General features: G+C 37.1%; 1 protein-coding gene across 1 annotated transcript; it reads left to right on the forward strand.

Annotated features, from left to right (window-relative positions):
• The first annotated feature begins 104 nt into the window (after positions 1-104).
• On the forward strand, positions 105-17377 carry LOC124157790 (transcription factor TFIIIB component B''). The gene is made up of 8 exons (XM_046532808.1): positions 105-994; positions 1102-1212; positions 4634-4801; positions 8866-8922; positions 9430-9607; positions 11795-11927; positions 12735-12944; positions 14168-17377. The coding sequence occupies exons 1-8, from the start codon at positions 321-323 to the stop codon at positions 15184-15186; spliced, it is 2550 nt and encodes an 849-aa protein (XP_046388764.1). The 5' UTR covers positions 105-320; the 3' UTR covers positions 15187-17377.
• The last annotated feature ends 194 nt before the right edge of the window (positions 17378-17571 follow it).

The following is a 17571-nucleotide window of genomic DNA, read 5'->3' on the forward strand; positions in this document are numbered from 1 at the left end:
GCTCGATGACTCCGATCGCAACCTATCGATACAATCGATCATCCAACATCGACCTATCTCGCAGACGGGAGCTTGAACAGACGCTCGCATAAGCAGACACACATGGCATCAGTTGTGGCCACTCAGGGAACATCAGTCGTGGCACGATCCAGGCAGGCAATTCGCCAGTGCTGCTCGGTGACATTACTTGTAAAACCTATACTTCTTTGCCACATAGATATCTACGCTTCACCGATCGGTTGAGGGCATAATTACCGCGGTTTGATCATGTGCTCGAATGAAAGTTAACCTAACATATTGCTCATCATTGAAATTTTAAGATGGCAACGCGACGTGCTCGAATTAAAGCGATTGTCAATGTTCCTGCTCGACGGTCTAAAGTGAGTGATGATTCCACTAACGTTGTGGCACCAAAATCTCCAGTAGCCAAGGAAATTCCGACTGCTGACTCAATTGGGAATGATGAAGCTAAACGTGAAGTCACCCAGCACAAGGAGGTTCAATCAGAAGTGGAGTTGACTGACGCAATAAAAGGGAATATAGCCATCCCAGAGAAGCAATCCGGACTTACCACGCCGGGCCTATCATCTATTGAAGATACTAATTGTAAAAGAAAATTATCCGAGGAAACATGTGCCGAGGTGCCGACTGTATGCAGTCCCATCGTATCTGCAGTTAGTGAGCCCCTAACTCAATCAGCTGACGTAACCACCTGCGAGAATCCGGTTACCGCTTGTGAAGAAGGTTCAGTATCAAAGGAGGGTCTTGGCGATTCATCTACTGAGAAAGTAGACCTTAAAAAGAAATCAGATGCTGCCTCTTTAAGTTCTCCTTTGAAGCAACGAGCCAGGCTCTTCATCCGCCCAAGTCCTAAACTCGATGCTGGTGTTCGCGGACGATATCCATCAGGAAATAGACACAAAACGTTGAGTGAATCCGAGGATGAATCTAGGAACCGTACAACGTCCTGTACAGTTGAGGACTCTGAGAATCCGTAAGTTTATGACCGCTCAGATGTCGTTGATTCAGGATGTCTTGCGTAGGAAAGTTGTGGTGTAATTTTCAGTCAAATCTCATGTATGTGATCTTGCCTTGTTTTAGAGTTGTGGAGACGTCAACCCGGACCTCCCAATCGGAGAAGGGAACAGATGGACAGGATCCACCTGTCAACGTTACAGTCGAAAAAAACACGTTGGATAGTAAGAAGAATGGGTAACTATTCCATTGGGTTTGGTGAAATGCTATTCCATAACATTCCACTAGTTTGATAATGGTAGCAATGTGTGCTGTAACAATTATCAAACTAGTTATTTGCTTCACAGTTGATGTAGAACAGATCTCTAAAGTCTTACAATTAGACAAGGTTAGCTTACAGAAGGAAGGTCTCAAATCAAGGTCTAATCAAACTAAATTATCTGAATTTTTTCTGGAAACACCCTAGCAAAAATGTTTTACCAGCTTCCATTTGAATTCGGCCAGGTCAGATTTAGAACAGGTTTGGGAACGAAGTTCCCGATCTGGAACTTGGGGACAAGAAATAGCCGGTTAATATCATCTTCTATGCTATTTCTGTATAATTTCCCCACTGGTACCCAACTACAGTGGATTCTGGTTACTCGAGTACTTATCTTATCAGGACTTATTGGGACGGGCACACCTTCCCCCAATTATGCTACTGCCCCAATTAGGGGAACTATCCTGTATATGGGCATAAACAAATGTTGAAATGATGGAAAGAAGAAACTAGAATGTTTATTATAAAAAAAGTTAATTAAACTATTAGTGTGCTACATAAGTTAGCAAGAATAGTTTTTTCATTAAAATTTTTCAAGAATTCTATTAATCTTATTTGAAAATATTTTTCACAGCCTTGCAATGCAGGATGAATATATTTTACTTAGTCCCATTAAATAAAAATTCACGGTTGATTATTTAAGAAAATTTGATTCCGAAATATTTCATTTACTTATGAACATGCAAGTACTTACTGTTCGAATTGTATCTCCTCGTCCAAGGAATTTGTCTAATGTACTCGGCTACATTCTTGACATCCTTGTCCCACGAACAAAGTCGGCACAGACATCCAATGACGACATTGGGCTACCTTCGTTGTCCTCTCGCTTAAAGGAGAGTTGTAACCCTGCAATGAACCTCCTTGCATCCTGAGATGTCAATCGGCTATGATCGATTTCATCTCCATCGCTGTCCTCACCTTCAGCTTCACCTTTTTGCCTGTATAGTGTAAAGTGTGGTTTCAACAATATCATCTTCACAGATTTCATTGGTGCCATAGCATTCCAAATTGCAGTCAATATTATCGAACTCTTCATGGCTTGTTAGTTGGAGCAGTATTGAGTTGAATTCACTTTCAGGTTCTGCTGGAATGTTGAAAACTGCATTGGAATGTTTGAAACTGCACTGAAAAAAAGGATTTTAAATTGTTTCATAGTTGATATCTTGCAAGCTCTCAACCAGAAAAATTATCGCTTGCAGAATGTTCACCGCAGAACCTACTTCATTGGCAGTGGATAAATATGTCTGAAGGTTAACCTCAATAGATTCTAGAATGTATCATACTAATTTCCCATGGTAAAGTGTTTTCAAATTTTTTATGATCCCCATATCAATTGGTTGCATGGAGAATGTTGTGTTTGGGGCAGAAATTCCTACGGAATATTTTTGAACTCGAACAATTTGGATGTACTGTACAATTATCAAGTATAAGAAGAACCTTTCTTGATTTTCGTGCTATTTCCTTATCCTTGATTTAACTCTCTTGAGCAGTTAGGATACACCATATAATTATCAAGTACAATGAGGAACGTTCTAAATTTCGTGCTAATTGATTATCCCAACTGATCAACTATTACTCAAAGAGGCTTGCAGTAATCCATGCATTGCTGTTAGCATGGTACTCCACTTGTAAACTGCTAATTTTTTTCTGTGAAAGATCCAAAGAGAAAAAAATCATTTGCATTGACCGGGATTCGAACCCGGATCCCCCGATTTCCGGTTGACTGCTTTAGCCAGTTCAGCTACCGAGACGTCATTCTTCCCTGTGGATATTTTTGGGCACTACCGAACACAGTTATACTATCCATTCGAGGATTTGAATTCTGTTTCCTGACCATAAGACCTCATTCAACATATTGTTGTTTTTAAGGGGAGAGGACTCTTGTGGCAGTAGTTAGATAAACTAGATACACAAAATTAAAAAGGATTTGAATGCGATGGTACCAAGTGAATACCGCCCAAAAAGGAGGCATCAACCGTCTGCTGCAAGCATAATTCCAGCATCCCTTGCAGTGAGGGTAAACTCTTCTCGGATTCCCGCCGTGTTATTTTTTCCATAATGGCCAAAGTTTCAATCTCCAACTCGGGGCTTACCTTCAAGGATAATTTTTTGAATCCCGATAAGAGTTTACCCACATAATTTGCCTTGTTCCTCCTCCTAAACCCTCACCGCGGGTGTCGCCACTTCTTTCTCATTATTTCGGGTTCATTCTATCATCTATACCCAAACTACTGCCACAGGAGTCCTCTCCCCTTAAAAACAACAATATGTTGAATGAGGTCTCATGGTCAGGAAACTGAATTCAAATCCTTGAATGGATAGTATAACAACAAGAGCTTTAAGAATAAGGCAAGAATAGGTACCCTTCTGAAAAATAAGATTAAAGTAAAGGAGGAGGTTCCATAGCAACCATTGCAAAAGCTCCTGTGATGATTAGTGGATCCTCTCATTGTTTCTGGGTTTCCACTGGGAAATTTCATGCCTGATGATTACAGTTTTGCCAGTAATTCCACCAACATCTAGAGGTTAGACGTTGAGGAAAATATATGATAAGGTCAGGAGATATAAGTACATACATACATATAACTCCTGTATCATGTAACCTCATAATATTTTTGTTTTGCCAAAACAAGGGATATTCTCTGTAAAGGAAAAGACAAACGGCCAAAAAATGTACCATTAATGTGTGGGCGTCATTAATTACAGATGCGGCCAATCCTATATTGGCCAAACATGTTTTAGTTTCAAACATGTATCATGTATTAGTTTAGTGGCTAGAAGAACACTGGAGGGCCACCACTTCAATCTCTCAGTGAATGCTGAGCATGCATGGATCAAACCCAGACATGAGACTGACTTTGACATCTTGAGAGTGAATGCCAAGAAAAATACTTCCTTCCCAAGGTTGATTGGAGAGGGTTGCCAAAGAACTTACCAAAATGCCTCACACGGGAAAATGCCCCTCTCTCGTGGGGGGTATTCCATACTCCTCGAACCCAGGTCATGACCCCAAATTTGATGGTGAATCCGTCACTGCTTAAGACGGCTGGATAATTATGTGAACCATGAGAAATTTCTCTTCTCCAATGGGGGCCATAAGCTGTATGGCACATTTCATCTCATAACTATATTTATCAATATAAAAAAGAGTATTAATATTAATTTCTTCCCCTTCCATTTTATGTGGTAGCAGGTTGTATAAGAAGTGGTTGTTTTATTGTATGCCATCTTAGGTCCAAACAAGACATAATGTTTTCAAGTGATTACATCCTAATTTTGTCTGCTACATTATGCGGCATAGAAATACTTATGTGAATTTTATTTAATTTTCATTGATAGGACTGTTCGTTCTGGGAGGCAGAGGACCAGAAACAAAGAAAATCGTGTTTCAGATGAGAAGCGGCGGCTGTGGCTGCAATTGAAGAAGGGAAATGGAGAAGGTTTAGATCGTTCGCGACTAACTATGTTTGATTACATCTATTACAACCCAATATCTAATCCAATGAGGTTAGTTATCTAGCTTTAATAATAGACTTGAAGTAGTCTTTGCAGGTTTCTTGTTCTACTGCATCTTGAAATTTTTGGCTAGTTGTTTTGTTACCAATGAAATTATCCTGAGAAATCTGAAGATACCACCTTAAATGCCAGCTGTAGATCTAGCCAAAAATTTCAAGGTGCAGTAAAACCCGTAAAGCTGCAAATGTCACTAGCTTTACTTTTAACTTTGATATAAATATAGCACATTTTGTAATGGTCAAGGTTGACTCAATGTCACATCAGTGTTGTAATTGAAGCCAGAAGATAATGTCTGAATAAACATGTTCTTGAATACAGTCACCACTTTGAGCTACCTGGTGATGCAGTAATAAAGACGTGGTGTTTAAAAATATGTATGTTCTTCAGTTGGGAAAGCTATGGGTGATGCCATGTCAATGATTGAATACAGTACAGTGTGGATTCTGTCCAATAGAGGGAGAAGCGACCTAATGATTGTTTTCATTGTGGTTTTGTTGAATTAGGTTACAGGCAATGCTCTCTAGGCATCTTTAGTGGCTATTACATCAAAGTATCAATGTGCTATATTTCTGAAATTTCTTTTGTTGGTGTATCATTCTCAGAGTTAAGTTCTGGGTAACATTCCATGGGGTGACGATCATTTGGGAAAACTGGGAAAATGGATTTTGTTTGGGAAATGAGAATGCTTGGAATATGTGGAAAAGCCTGTTAAATTTCATTGGCTTTTCAAAACTCACCGAAAGAGGAGAAGCTGGGATTGTAAAGAATCTTCTCCATCACACCATTATATTTGTGAGCCTCTTTATCTTTTCCTCGATTTATTTCCCCCTGCTGTTTAATTCCATCATTCTGAAAAACATGGAGTGAGCCCTAGACCTATAATCTCTACATTCTAGGCTTTCTTCTTTTTGGTGTACTAAGACTGTCATTACAAAATTCTATGGCCAATACCATCATAGGTTCATCTGGTGTACAAACTTAAAAAAAAACCTTCCCCTCTCAACTCTTCATGAATTTTCTGAAAATCAGATGGAATATTTTCCATGCCTCAACCTTTTCTAGTTTTCATGTTGCAGAGGACTCAGTCTGTCTTAAAGTGGAGAATCCTTGGTCAGATACTATTCTCATCCTTTGCACTTTCTTGAACTGCATTCATTATTTTGGTCTACTACTGCCATCGTATACGTCCTTCATATGTTCATTTCATTACACCCATGTCTCGTATAGCGCAAGGGATGCGTTCCTTGGGGTCTTTGCGCTATACGAATTTGCGTTATACGAGATCGTTTTAACATTGGGAAGATAGGGATGCGTTCCAGGTAGCATAGGTCTTGGGTATTGAATTTCCTCTAAAACATATATATTCCCATAAATAGCGTTAAAAAAGCATTATTTATATAAATGTTTATAGTTTAAAACATCTCTAAAGATAGTTTGCACGCATTTGAAGACTTTTATTCACGTTAAAAAAAATTCTTACGTGCTTTTGAAATTTCCTCCTGTCGTGCGGGTGGGCTAACATCTGCTATCTCAGGGGTTCGTAATGCATTGCCGGCAGTTGACGATTTTTCAAACCAGTCGAAAAACAAGTATTGTGTCACCCAGGACCTTTTGTCGCTCATTGAAATGACAGGCAACTGCTACTTTGAATGCCACTTCATAGCTAGCGGAGTTTATGAATGATAAATCATTTTAATGTGAAGTCCTCCGAGTCTTTAGCAGCTACGTGAAACAGTCTTTAAATGCCTTGAAACCTGATCCAAGTTTTCCTTCCCTGAAAATGAATGAACGAGAATGCATTCTTTTCCAAAAGAATATCATCTCGTCAACACTAAAAACTAGTTGAGGGGGAAAGGAGCCACTTTCAATCACAGCTTGGAGTTCATCAGAAAATGTTGCGGTGACTGCGCTATCAACACTTGCATATTCACCTGATATCGCCGCACTGAAAATACCTGCTTGCCGTTTAAATTCTGGAACCAACCGGAGCTTTCACTAAATGTCTCGGAGCGATTACCACTCTCGTCTCTTTGTACTGATTCTCTATGAACTTTCCGTATATGTAGACCGCTTGGTTGAAGTTGGTGCGGCTGAGGTCACTGATGTTTTAACTTCGTCTTTATTCAGAATAAGGCATCGTGCGTTTAAACTTCCGCGAAATATCGCTTTGACGTTCTCCATTTTCAAAGCAATTGACCTATATCAATATCTCTTCTAGGTTTATGGTTTTTCTTGATAAATTCTTGATTTTTCTACCCACATTCCTATTTTTTGCCATTTTCTTTTGGTTTTTACTCTGCATGGCTCTATCGAAATCACCTTCTACTGCTGAACTGTATTCTTGAGATGCAGAGGGCCTACGACTGCGGGGAGGGAACGAAGCTATTGTGTTTGAGACTCTATAGCGGACCCTCTTATATGTTGATGCTACTCATGCGCAACTCTGCCACCGTTCCATTTCTCCCCCGTGAATACCGATGACCTTGAAGGCTTTAGCGTAGACCCTCTACCTGGAAGTCAACCGTCCGATAACCTACGACGGCAAAAATTACGTTTCAACCAGTATTGCTAAAAAAAACTCATTTCTACTAACCCCACGCTTAATTTATGATCTAAATTAACTCATTCTGTTAAGGAGACTAGATAAATTACTTTGGTAGGCCGGCTATCTGGACACAATGACGAGTAATACTTTTGGCCATTGCACAGCAATGGATTTCGATTAATATATAAACAAAAAAGAAAATTTGAGGCAAGCAATAATATTAATATGCGAAAAATGATAGAAATTTCGTGTGTACTTTGCGCAAGTTCACGTTTTATCACGAGAGCGTTTAAGATTTTTGATTAGGCTACACTGCGTTGCAATGTTTCCCCGAGGAACGAATTTGCGCTATATCGACATTGCGCTAATCGAAATTGCGCTATACGAGACATGGGTGTATTTTTGAACGCCTTCCTGCTCTATTAATATCCTCCCATTGGTAGCACTAATTTTTGGCATTGCTCTCTCTTTGGCCACGTGATAATGCCTTTACCTTGTGGCACTGCAATCCTACCTCTCTCTCAGAAATTTTCCGTTTTGTCACACTCCTTTTCCACAAAGCCTGTCTTGCCTTGTTTCCCATTATGATGTATTTTTTATTTTTTTTATTCATTGTTGTGTTTGTGTCATTGTCAATGTTCTTCCTCTTTATCTACTTCATTTTCATATTTCCTGTTTTATTGTTTCGTAATCCCTCTCCTTTCCTCTTACCTAGAGGTCCATGAAAGTGGTTTTATTTTTGCTAAAATTTGTTTTAAAATAGAAAGTCTTGGCGGTTTTATTTTAATGTAACAATTTTTGCTCATTTCTAGGCATTTTATTATTTTTTGGCACATTTTGTGAATTGTTATACTTTTATTAAGCATTTTACATAACATTTAATACGATTTCGACTACAAAATTTTGGATAAAACCAAATGAAGGAAATCTTTCAAGTTGTGTCAATATAATAGAGTGACCAAAAAAGATGCACCGTGAACATTTCACTGTAATAATTGTCTTTGTGAGGAAAACTAGAGTAAAAATTAACCAAATGGTATTGAAATTTGTTTTCAATTTCATTGCATTATTTAGACCAGTAACACAATATTTTGTGTCTTAAGTTTGGTATTTACCTGTAGAATCCTCAATTATGTTCTTTTATTTCAGTTTCTTGATTATTGCTTTATGCATGAAGATGACATACCAGCTATTGTGTTTTAGTTTTCGTCTGAAGACTTTCACAGCTTCTTTTATCTATGTTGCTGGTGGTTTTCGGGTATTGCTGTGTAGAAAACATTTTAACTCGACGTTTCACTCCTCCTACTGGGAGCGTTATCAAGAGAATGAATCAAGTGTTATCAAGTTATCATTCTCTTGATAACGCTCCCAGTAGGAGGAGTGAAACGTCGAGTTAAAATGTTTTCTACACAGCAATACCCGAAAACCACCAGCAACATATTGTGTTTTAGATTAGAAGTAATGAGTTTCTTGTCTAAGTATTAACTAAACCAGTTTTTAATTATTACAGGTCCAATAGTGAATCATCAGATGCTGGAAGAGGCAGGAAAACATCTGTTTCAAATAGGTATGATAAATATGATTTATTTTAATGTCTAAAATAATGAAGAATGACTGCAATTTTGTCCGTGGTATATTTTTATCGCAGCATTTAGTAGTCCTTAAAATGTTTCTTAGAAATTCATAATGGATTGATTTATTAGCTGATGTGTTGTTCTTTATTATCAGTACTGTCTGATCTGAATTTGATGTTTTTGCATTTAATGTTTTTCTGCTTTTAGTGTTTATTTTTTGGGGTCCTGATTCATTCCATATTGGAGCAATGTAAAAATCATTCAGACTTAGCATTTCCGCATTCTGCTTTTTTCTGCATTTAAGGTCGTAATGTTTTTCTCACGCAAGATTTTTTTACCTGACTTAATGCTTTTTCATTATGGTTAATTCAAATGATTATTGAAATCTGATGAAATTCAAATATGATATGCAACATTTTTCACATGCTGAAAGGTGTAGTTCATCATTTCTAATGAGTAATTAATTTTCATTGAGGAAATTTCAAATGTCTTCTGTGCAGTGAACGAAGCACGGCTCTATTGGAGGAGCAAGTTGATGATCCGGGTGAAGGAAATAATCTGGAAACGGGTGATGGGGGCCAAGAGGATAGGAATGAGTGTGATGAAGGAGGAGGAATGCCTGCCCCTCGGGTGAAAGTGGGGCCAGATGGAGAGCTGATAGTTGATGAGCAGAGCTTGGTGAGGATGGATTATTTGCACCCATATGTACATAAAGATATGTACATTGTCGTCCCTTCTTCAAAAGACTGGAATTATTAACTGTACCATGTGTATATATAGTAGACTCTCGTTAATACGAACAAAGTTCTCATTATTACAAAGCAATTCGTTGGTCTCGACGAAAAGGCCTATCCAAGCTATGGTACAAGAAATGTTATTACGAAATTTTTGTTTTTTCGAAATTATGGACCTCAGTTCCAGTCCCGTTGGTTATAAAATGAACTTTATTACGAATATCCACGCTTAAGCAAGGACATTTAGGTGGATATTCACTATGCTAAGTTTTAATAACCGCGCCGCATTTAAGTTCTTCTTGTGTACTGTGCCCAAGAGCATCATTTACGCTTCTTTATTCAGTGTACACACAACATCATATAGTAAGTTTCATTCCTGTGGAGTCATGGTGACCCACTCATAACCGCTCGTAAATTAGACGTACTGTTAGTCCGCTTCCTATACACATTCAATTTACGAATTTTCAGAGATACGAGCATTCAAAATTTTCAAATTTCGAATTTGGCACCTTTCGATTTGGCCTATGCTACGCAGTGTGGTGTAGAGGAACTCTCACTATGGGCACAATCTGAACAGGTATCATTGAATCCAGTGTGAATTTAGGAACTGTTCAGCGTTTCGCCCATTCTTCCTTACTGCGAGGAGCAATTTTTTTCGGCTCCAGCTGCGTCACACACCAGGCTAGATCAGTTTGTAATATCATGAGTTAGAGCACAATTGTGATGCAGTGTTGCATTTTGTAGGATAACCATACTTCTCAATGCCTTTCATACAGTCTGGCCGGCAACAATTGCCCAATGATGGCACAATAGGAGGGGCGGATAACCCCATGCTAGCACAGTTTATAGCCAATCATTGTCCCCCAAACGCACCCTCGCCTCATCTCACAACATTGTCAACTGCATAAGGCGCACTGAAATAAGCCTGATCCACCAAAACATACCCTTTCTTCAAATCACCAAAACAAGTGATTCTTCATCTGGGTCCTTCACGCTCGTCGTCCCTTCCGGCTACTTTCTTCATGCAACCCTATGTAGGCATTTCCCTTTCTTACCTGGCAACCTTGCCCCCCTACCCTGACCTAGACCATTCTGCGTGTCATCAGACAAATCTCGGCGGCCGTACTGTAGGTTTATCAACTTAGGAACAAGGTCCTGGAACACATCCAGTTCATATATCGGACTTACTGTATTCGGGAAGATATCCACTCTTGATTGCGTCGTGCCGCATTCTTCTGTTGAGAAACTGAAATGAAGTTACCTGTTTATATATATTTCCATGGAATTTAATTCCGTTTATTAAATACTTTTTTTCCAACGATTCCTAAAAGAAACGTTCATATGAACTTCGTTATTACGAACCTCTGGTTTTTCGGTCCCGCAAACTACATAATAACGAGAGTCTACTGTATATATCAATGTGTAATTTATGTAAAAAAAAGTATAGGGTAAATTTTATAAATAGTAATGAGTTACATTCTCATGAAACTAGGAGATGTAATGACATTCATGTCAACATATCAAACCTTTCACTTACATCTAAAGGCCCTGAGTCTATGTGCACAAAATTATGCAATAACCTACCAGCATCAATTAAAATCTTAGAAAGTGTAAATATTTTAAAAAAGACAGTTTCAGAGTACTTATTGAAGAATTGTTTCCATAGTGTACAAGAGTATATGTATAATGAATTGTAATGTATTCTTTTAAAAGTTTTTTTTCTTTCTGATGTGTCCTATAGACTTATACAATTTTTGTATCATAATGTATGGTGTCTTCTGGGAAATAGTAATAAAAATGGGCTTGCATAAAAGCTTTAACCTGGATGCAAACCCGAGAAATATTTGTCAGGAGTAATAATAATTATTATTATTAAATCCTTCTGCCATAAGATATTTCATTTACAAACCTCAAATTTTTGTATGAATTGATATGTACAGTATGCGATGGAATTCACTGTTTGTGAGTTATGGGAGCCTATTTTCAGTTAACTGAATGGTTATAGCTTTAAGTGTGACTTCCTAATATGTATTATATGTTACATAAGTTCATCCATTTTTGCTTTTCAGTGTGGTAAATAGTTATGCTATATTGTCCACTTAGTGATACTCATAAGCTGTTTTATCCTTAGGTTATTGAAACAACAGGGCTGAGAGAAGGGCGTGAAGACTTAGAGAAAGGACCTGCTCTAGTGGAATCATCATCCTTCACTAACTATGCTACTTACAGCAAGAGGTCAAAAGGACTAGAGTGGTCTGAAAATGGTAAGTTAGTAAGTTTTACTTTAAGGAGAAAAATATCGTGAAGTTGAAAAGTACTCAATCAAGTGCCAAATACATGAATATGTTTTATAATCTTTCTGGCATCTAGCCTTTTCTCAGCTGTTCCTAATAAAAATTTGAAGTATGTACTTTAGCCTAAACATGCAGGCAGACATAATTTTTTGAGTGACACATGAGTAAATTCTTTGATGTTTTCAGGAAGATTGGTTTGCTAATTCTTGTGAATTTTTTCCAATCCAAATGATAATGACTGTGAAAAATGATAAAATTCTGTGGTAGATGCATTTAAATCAAAGAGATGTCTTTTGAGACTTGTTTTATTTTTCTGAGAATATAATTTTACATGTACCTTAATTATATATGATTGGAAAATATATAATGCTAAAATCTTATAAATTATTTGTCTCTCAGCATCAACCTTGTCATGAATCATATTTTGAACGTCATTTGGGTAGTACGTTACAATGAAGAGCAAGTCAGCAGATGTAATGTTGAGAGTGGTTTCAAAATTGTTAATGCATTCTAAAAAAAATGATGTATGATCCAGGCCATTGAATAGACTTCATTCTATGGGGGATCCATGGCTATTGAGGTTTATTTCTTTTGTGCATGTTAATTTGCTGTGAGTAGAACCATCTTTTCTCGATATGTATGTGTTCATGACCTAGGGGAGATTTTTTTAGAGGTTTTACTGCGCATGGTTTAAAATTACAAATTCAAAATGATTACACGTGACGTCATTGAGATATTTTTGTTCTCTCATCATTGTATATTCATCTTTCCTTGCAGAAACATTACTATTTTATCGAGCCCTCACTGTTGTTGGGACAGATTTTAGCCTCATGCAGAATGTACTCTTCCCAAAACGTTCTCGACGTGATTTGAAGAATAAGTTCAAAAGGGAAGAGCGCAGGAATCCTGGCCTTGTGGAAAAGGCATTAAGTAATCCTGAAATATTTTCTTCAGTAGAAGATTTGCAGATTGAATTTGCTAAAACTGGTAAGTGTATTTGAAATAGCTAATTGTTGTGAGTGAAGCACCAGTTGTTTCAATACGTATAATTTCATCAGGTTTAATTTGATTTTTCGTTGAAAATTGCCAGGAAGTTGTATTGATATTAATAAGCTTACTTCAAATACAGTCTTTTTTAGATGCTGATATATCTTACTGCAAAGAAAACCATTTATTCTAGTGTGTTGTTTGCTAATAAGGGCAGGCGTGCATTAGCACGACCACGACTTGTTGCACATGACCAGTTTTAGCATTGCAACAAATGGAGCGACGCACACTAGGCCAAGTGTGACTCGTTGGTCGGACCCGAGTCGTAGGACCGAAATTTTTGATTTTGGTCGCGGTCGTTGCGGCCAGAAATTACACACATTGTAATGGTGCACCGCGCACTGACTCCGACTTTACTCAGACTCGACCATACCGACTGAGCAAGTGGATGGTAAATGTGTTTTGCTATCGTGGGTGTGGTCGTGGTGGTGCTCTGGTCGGAAGGTGTGCGACACAGATCTATTGTGGTCGTGGTCTTGCCAGTGCGTGCCTGCACTTAAGGAAGGTATCCAAGTTTCTCCACGATTGCTTTCAAATCTTGATTTGTGATAGTAAATGAACTTTTAAGGCATACATGCTTTTGCTTGATCATCCAATGGGTCCTAGTTTTCAAGATATGCGTAGTAGTTTTTAAGCGAAAAGAGTTATACAACCTGAGGTACGACAATGAGCCCTTTTTTTCTCTTCAGGATCTTTCTCAAGTATAGCGAAGGAGTAGAAGAGTCAGCCTGTGTGCTAATCACAGGGGGCTGTATTATTTTTCTGTACGTTGTATTTATGTAGGAGTTTTTATTGTACTTTTTATCGCTAATATTTCTAAAACTCAGGACAATTGAATACTTTCGTAATAACACCTATATCTTTAAATTTAATTTTTACCACTCTGTAAAGTTTGAATGCTCTGTAGTGGTTCCAGTGGTCTATCTTACCTATTTAATTCTTTTCCTATTGTTTTTAATTATAATTACCTTATTTTTATAAATTCGTGGAATAGTGTTGAAAAGTCTATCAGCAACAGAAAAATTGAAAAAAAATCATGTTTAAAAAAATTTAATCTTGAAAATTTTTAAAACGTAAGTCATGAAAACCCAAAATAATCCTTTAATTTTTATAATATTATAACATTTGTGTTATAACTAGTAGAGTTAATTTTTTTTGCTCAGTTGCTGCTGCAGAAAAGGAGAAGGAAGAATTGAAAAAGGCAAAGGGGAGACCAAAAGGTGAAGGTCCAACAAAGAGAAAGGCAGAAAAGAAGTCCGAGAAAAAGCCTGCTAAGAAAAGGAAATGGGCAGTAAGTGGTGGTGTAAGTGATGGGGATTCAGAAAGTGAGATGCAGGAAAGTACTAACTCCAGCTTATTAGAATTCCCAGACAACGAGACTGAAATAGTACAACTGCCTCCAGAAAAGGTGGTCACTTCCAGTGTAGACGATGATATAACCATGTGTTCACAAGAAATAGTAGTCACAGATCGTAAAACTCTCGCCGATGCATCTGATGAAAGCGAAAGTGAACGCTCTCATGTCAAGGAAGAATCGGATGGTGAAGAAAGTGTATCCAATGAGAGTCAGTTCTTCTCCCGGGTTTTAGTCCCCACCCGATCAGGTAGAGTACCAAAAGTGAGAGAGATAAACTCTGGTCATCAGGTCAGTCAGCTAAAAGTTGATATTTCATCAACTCGAAGCAAAAGTGGTGCTGTTGAAGGTGTAAATATTGTGAATAATGCTGTTGTACCTGTTGGGAAGGAAATGGAAATGATTATTTGTTCTAAAGAAGCAGAAGATAGCCCACATGAACCCTCTAAGGATCCACTCGCAGTTGAACTAACTCGGTTTCCAAGTACATCAGCAGTTGGGAATGATTTTGTAAATAAAGTTGAACCTGGGTCGTTAGTAGTTATAGCTACATGTGCCCCTGACAATCCAACTCGGCAGGTTCTTCAGTTATTTATGGTATCTCCTGATGATGTCAAAGATGGAGGCCATGTTCTCATCCCCCAGAATCTTTCTAGCACTGGTAAAGTGGCTTCAATTGAAGATAATACTCAACCAGTGGAGTCATTTGGCTCTTCAACTGTTGTGTCTGTTAAGAATCCTACAATTGAATATCCTTATAACTCAGTTTGTGAGGAACTCTCTTCTTGTACCATTGTGGTTGAAGATTCAGATGCAACCAAGGTGTAATGAAAAGGTAAATTATGGGAGTAGTTGCCGTTAAAAAAAGTCTGAATATTTGAACAGCTCACTACTAGCGTTCCTTAGTGTTATAGTTCTTGTTACCACTATGTTGAGTTTCTATTATTCATTTTCAGAGATATTATTTTTTCCCCTTTATTTACCTCGTCAAAATGTAATTAATTTATTAAATACCAACAAAATCCCTAGTTGTGCTTGTTAGTGAGTTTTTCACTATTGTCGTTTGTTGATGCTTCATTTTACATATTTACTACAGTAGAACCCCGGTATGGCAAAATTCAAAGTTTTCCCATATAGTTGCAAATTCAATATCGTAAATTTTTTTCCATTAAGGATTCTTTTATGACATACCTTGCATATTGCTTCAATCAAAGTGATTGTAGATATTTGAGTGCATTCTCAATATCGTGATAATTATAATTTAAACATGTATAATGCCCTTAGTAATTGTTCGCAAAAGCATCTGAGCGTATTTTTTGTGGCATGCGGTTATGCTGTGGTCTACATGCTGTTTATATCTACTTTGCAAATTGTAGTAAATGACATTAGAAGATTGAGCTCAAAGCAATTTAAAGTCCATATAAAGGTTAAACATTCATTTTTGTCTTCCTCTACCAATGAAATTTGGGAGTATCATGAAATTATTTCAAATGCAACAATCACTGTGGCATAGCTGGAACTACTTGCTAGTGTTGGTAATGCCTGGGTCAATTTCTGTTTTTCTTGAGATATGTTTTGCATACGGTATTATCAACAACTTGTTAAATTTTCTCAAAATTGAGCTATGAGAATCACTTATTGGGTAATTAATGGCCATTAAGCAAAAAACTATTACTATTGTTAGGCTACTGGACTTCTTAATCTTTGGAACCCAATTCTTAATCATTAGAAACCTATCTGCACTGTAGAGATTATCAGCATGGATACCAGTTTACACAGTAAAAATATTTTCAGGAGTCGCCATGAAATTTTGACTGTTGACACAGAGCCATTATGATATTCCAATGATTCCCAAAAGTGCACATTTATTGCACTTAATTGCTCATGAAATTGCAAAATTGGGTTGAATTTGGGAAGAAGTGAAGCAAAAGACAATGTATGCAACATTTGTAAAAACTGACTAAAGTTTGGCTTCCTGCATACTTGTGAAATTTTGTAGTAATGAGACTTCCCTTTACTTCTAGATGAAAATTTAATCGGGACCGCAGAAGTCAGTGGGTAATTGCAAAATTTTGTCATATCAGCATTCATTATACCATGGTTCTACTGTCTTAGGTGAATTACTGCTTTTTAAATTATGGTTAGATATGCTGAATATCCTTAAGATTTGTTTTTATCTGCTGAAAATTATCTGGGAAATGTTCAGCAAATACATATTTTATTCGGTTGTGCTGAAGATTCATTCTTCCAAGTTGTTATTAGAGTTGGGAATAAATTGAAGGAAAGGATAACATAGATCATATTTTCCCATTAATAATGTGCACACTACGTGTACAAATGAGTTTAACAAAAATATCAACACTAATTACCATGCAATGGAAAAAAGCTAACATTAATGCTTGAAAATGTACTTCTGAAAAATTGACACATCCAAATCCACAATGATTTTAGGAGTATATATACTAAAAGGTTGACGGAAACCTTGATTTTACAATCATTTCCTTTAAAAATTAAGAATGTAAGTACCGTAAATACTTCAAAATGCAATTATATCTCTACTTCATTTCCATGATGCACTTGCTTGTTATAGAAAATTGTAGTCACCGAAATTTATCATTAACACTTTGCGGATAAAAGATGGAAATTCTTAAATGATAGTATCTCTATTGCAAAATTCTCTGATCCTCCTTGATCATCATTGAATGTTGAAAATATATGTTATTAATGACCCCACTGTATTTTGGGAAATTTCATTTATTAATTCACAACACACTGTGGTATTGTCGCATTTATATATGCTGAGATAAGACTTTAACTACAAATATTGTGTTAGCACAGTCATTCAAAAGATCAAAATTTCTCCTGAATCAGTAACATTCATTGACTCTTCAGGTGCATCACTTTCATTAAAAATACTTATCTTCATTCTGAACCGAGAAATTTAGGATATGCCTCAAGAGTTTTTGAACTTGTAATTTTACACAACACAATATCAGCTTTCAATGATGTGTCTGGGCATTTCTTTTTATGCCACCCTAGTAATATCTCCATGGTGGTGTTGCTAGTCTTTAATGAGGAACTTGCATGGGTCGTAGATTGCTCTAAAAACTATTTTGAATAAGTCAAATGGATACATTAGCTCGCAAAAATACCTTCAGTTTCTCCATTCAACATCAAAAGAAATAAAAAAATTGCATTTAAAATCGAGAAAAA

The sequence above is a fragment of the Ischnura elegans genome, chromosome 4 (assembly GCF_921293095.1).
Source record: "Ischnura elegans chromosome 4, ioIscEleg1.1, whole genome shotgun sequence".
In the NCBI taxonomy this organism is placed as follows: Eukaryota; Metazoa; Arthropoda; class Insecta; order Odonata; family Coenagrionidae; genus Ischnura; species Ischnura elegans.

Bases quoted from the DNA above. Each gene is read 5' to 3' on its own strand.
- LOC124157790 (XM_046532808.1), top strand. From the start codon at position 321: ATGGCAACGCGACGTGCTCGAATTAAAGCGATTGTCAATGTTCCTGCT. The intron at 1,213-4,633 runs GTAACTATTCCA...TTTCATTGATAG, and splicing joins TTGGATAGTAAGAAGAATGG to GACTGTTCGTTCTGGGAGGC. The intron at 8,923-9,429 runs GTATGATAAATA...TCTTCTGTGCAG, and splicing joins AAAACATCTGTTTCAAATAG to TGAACGAAGCACGGCTCTAT.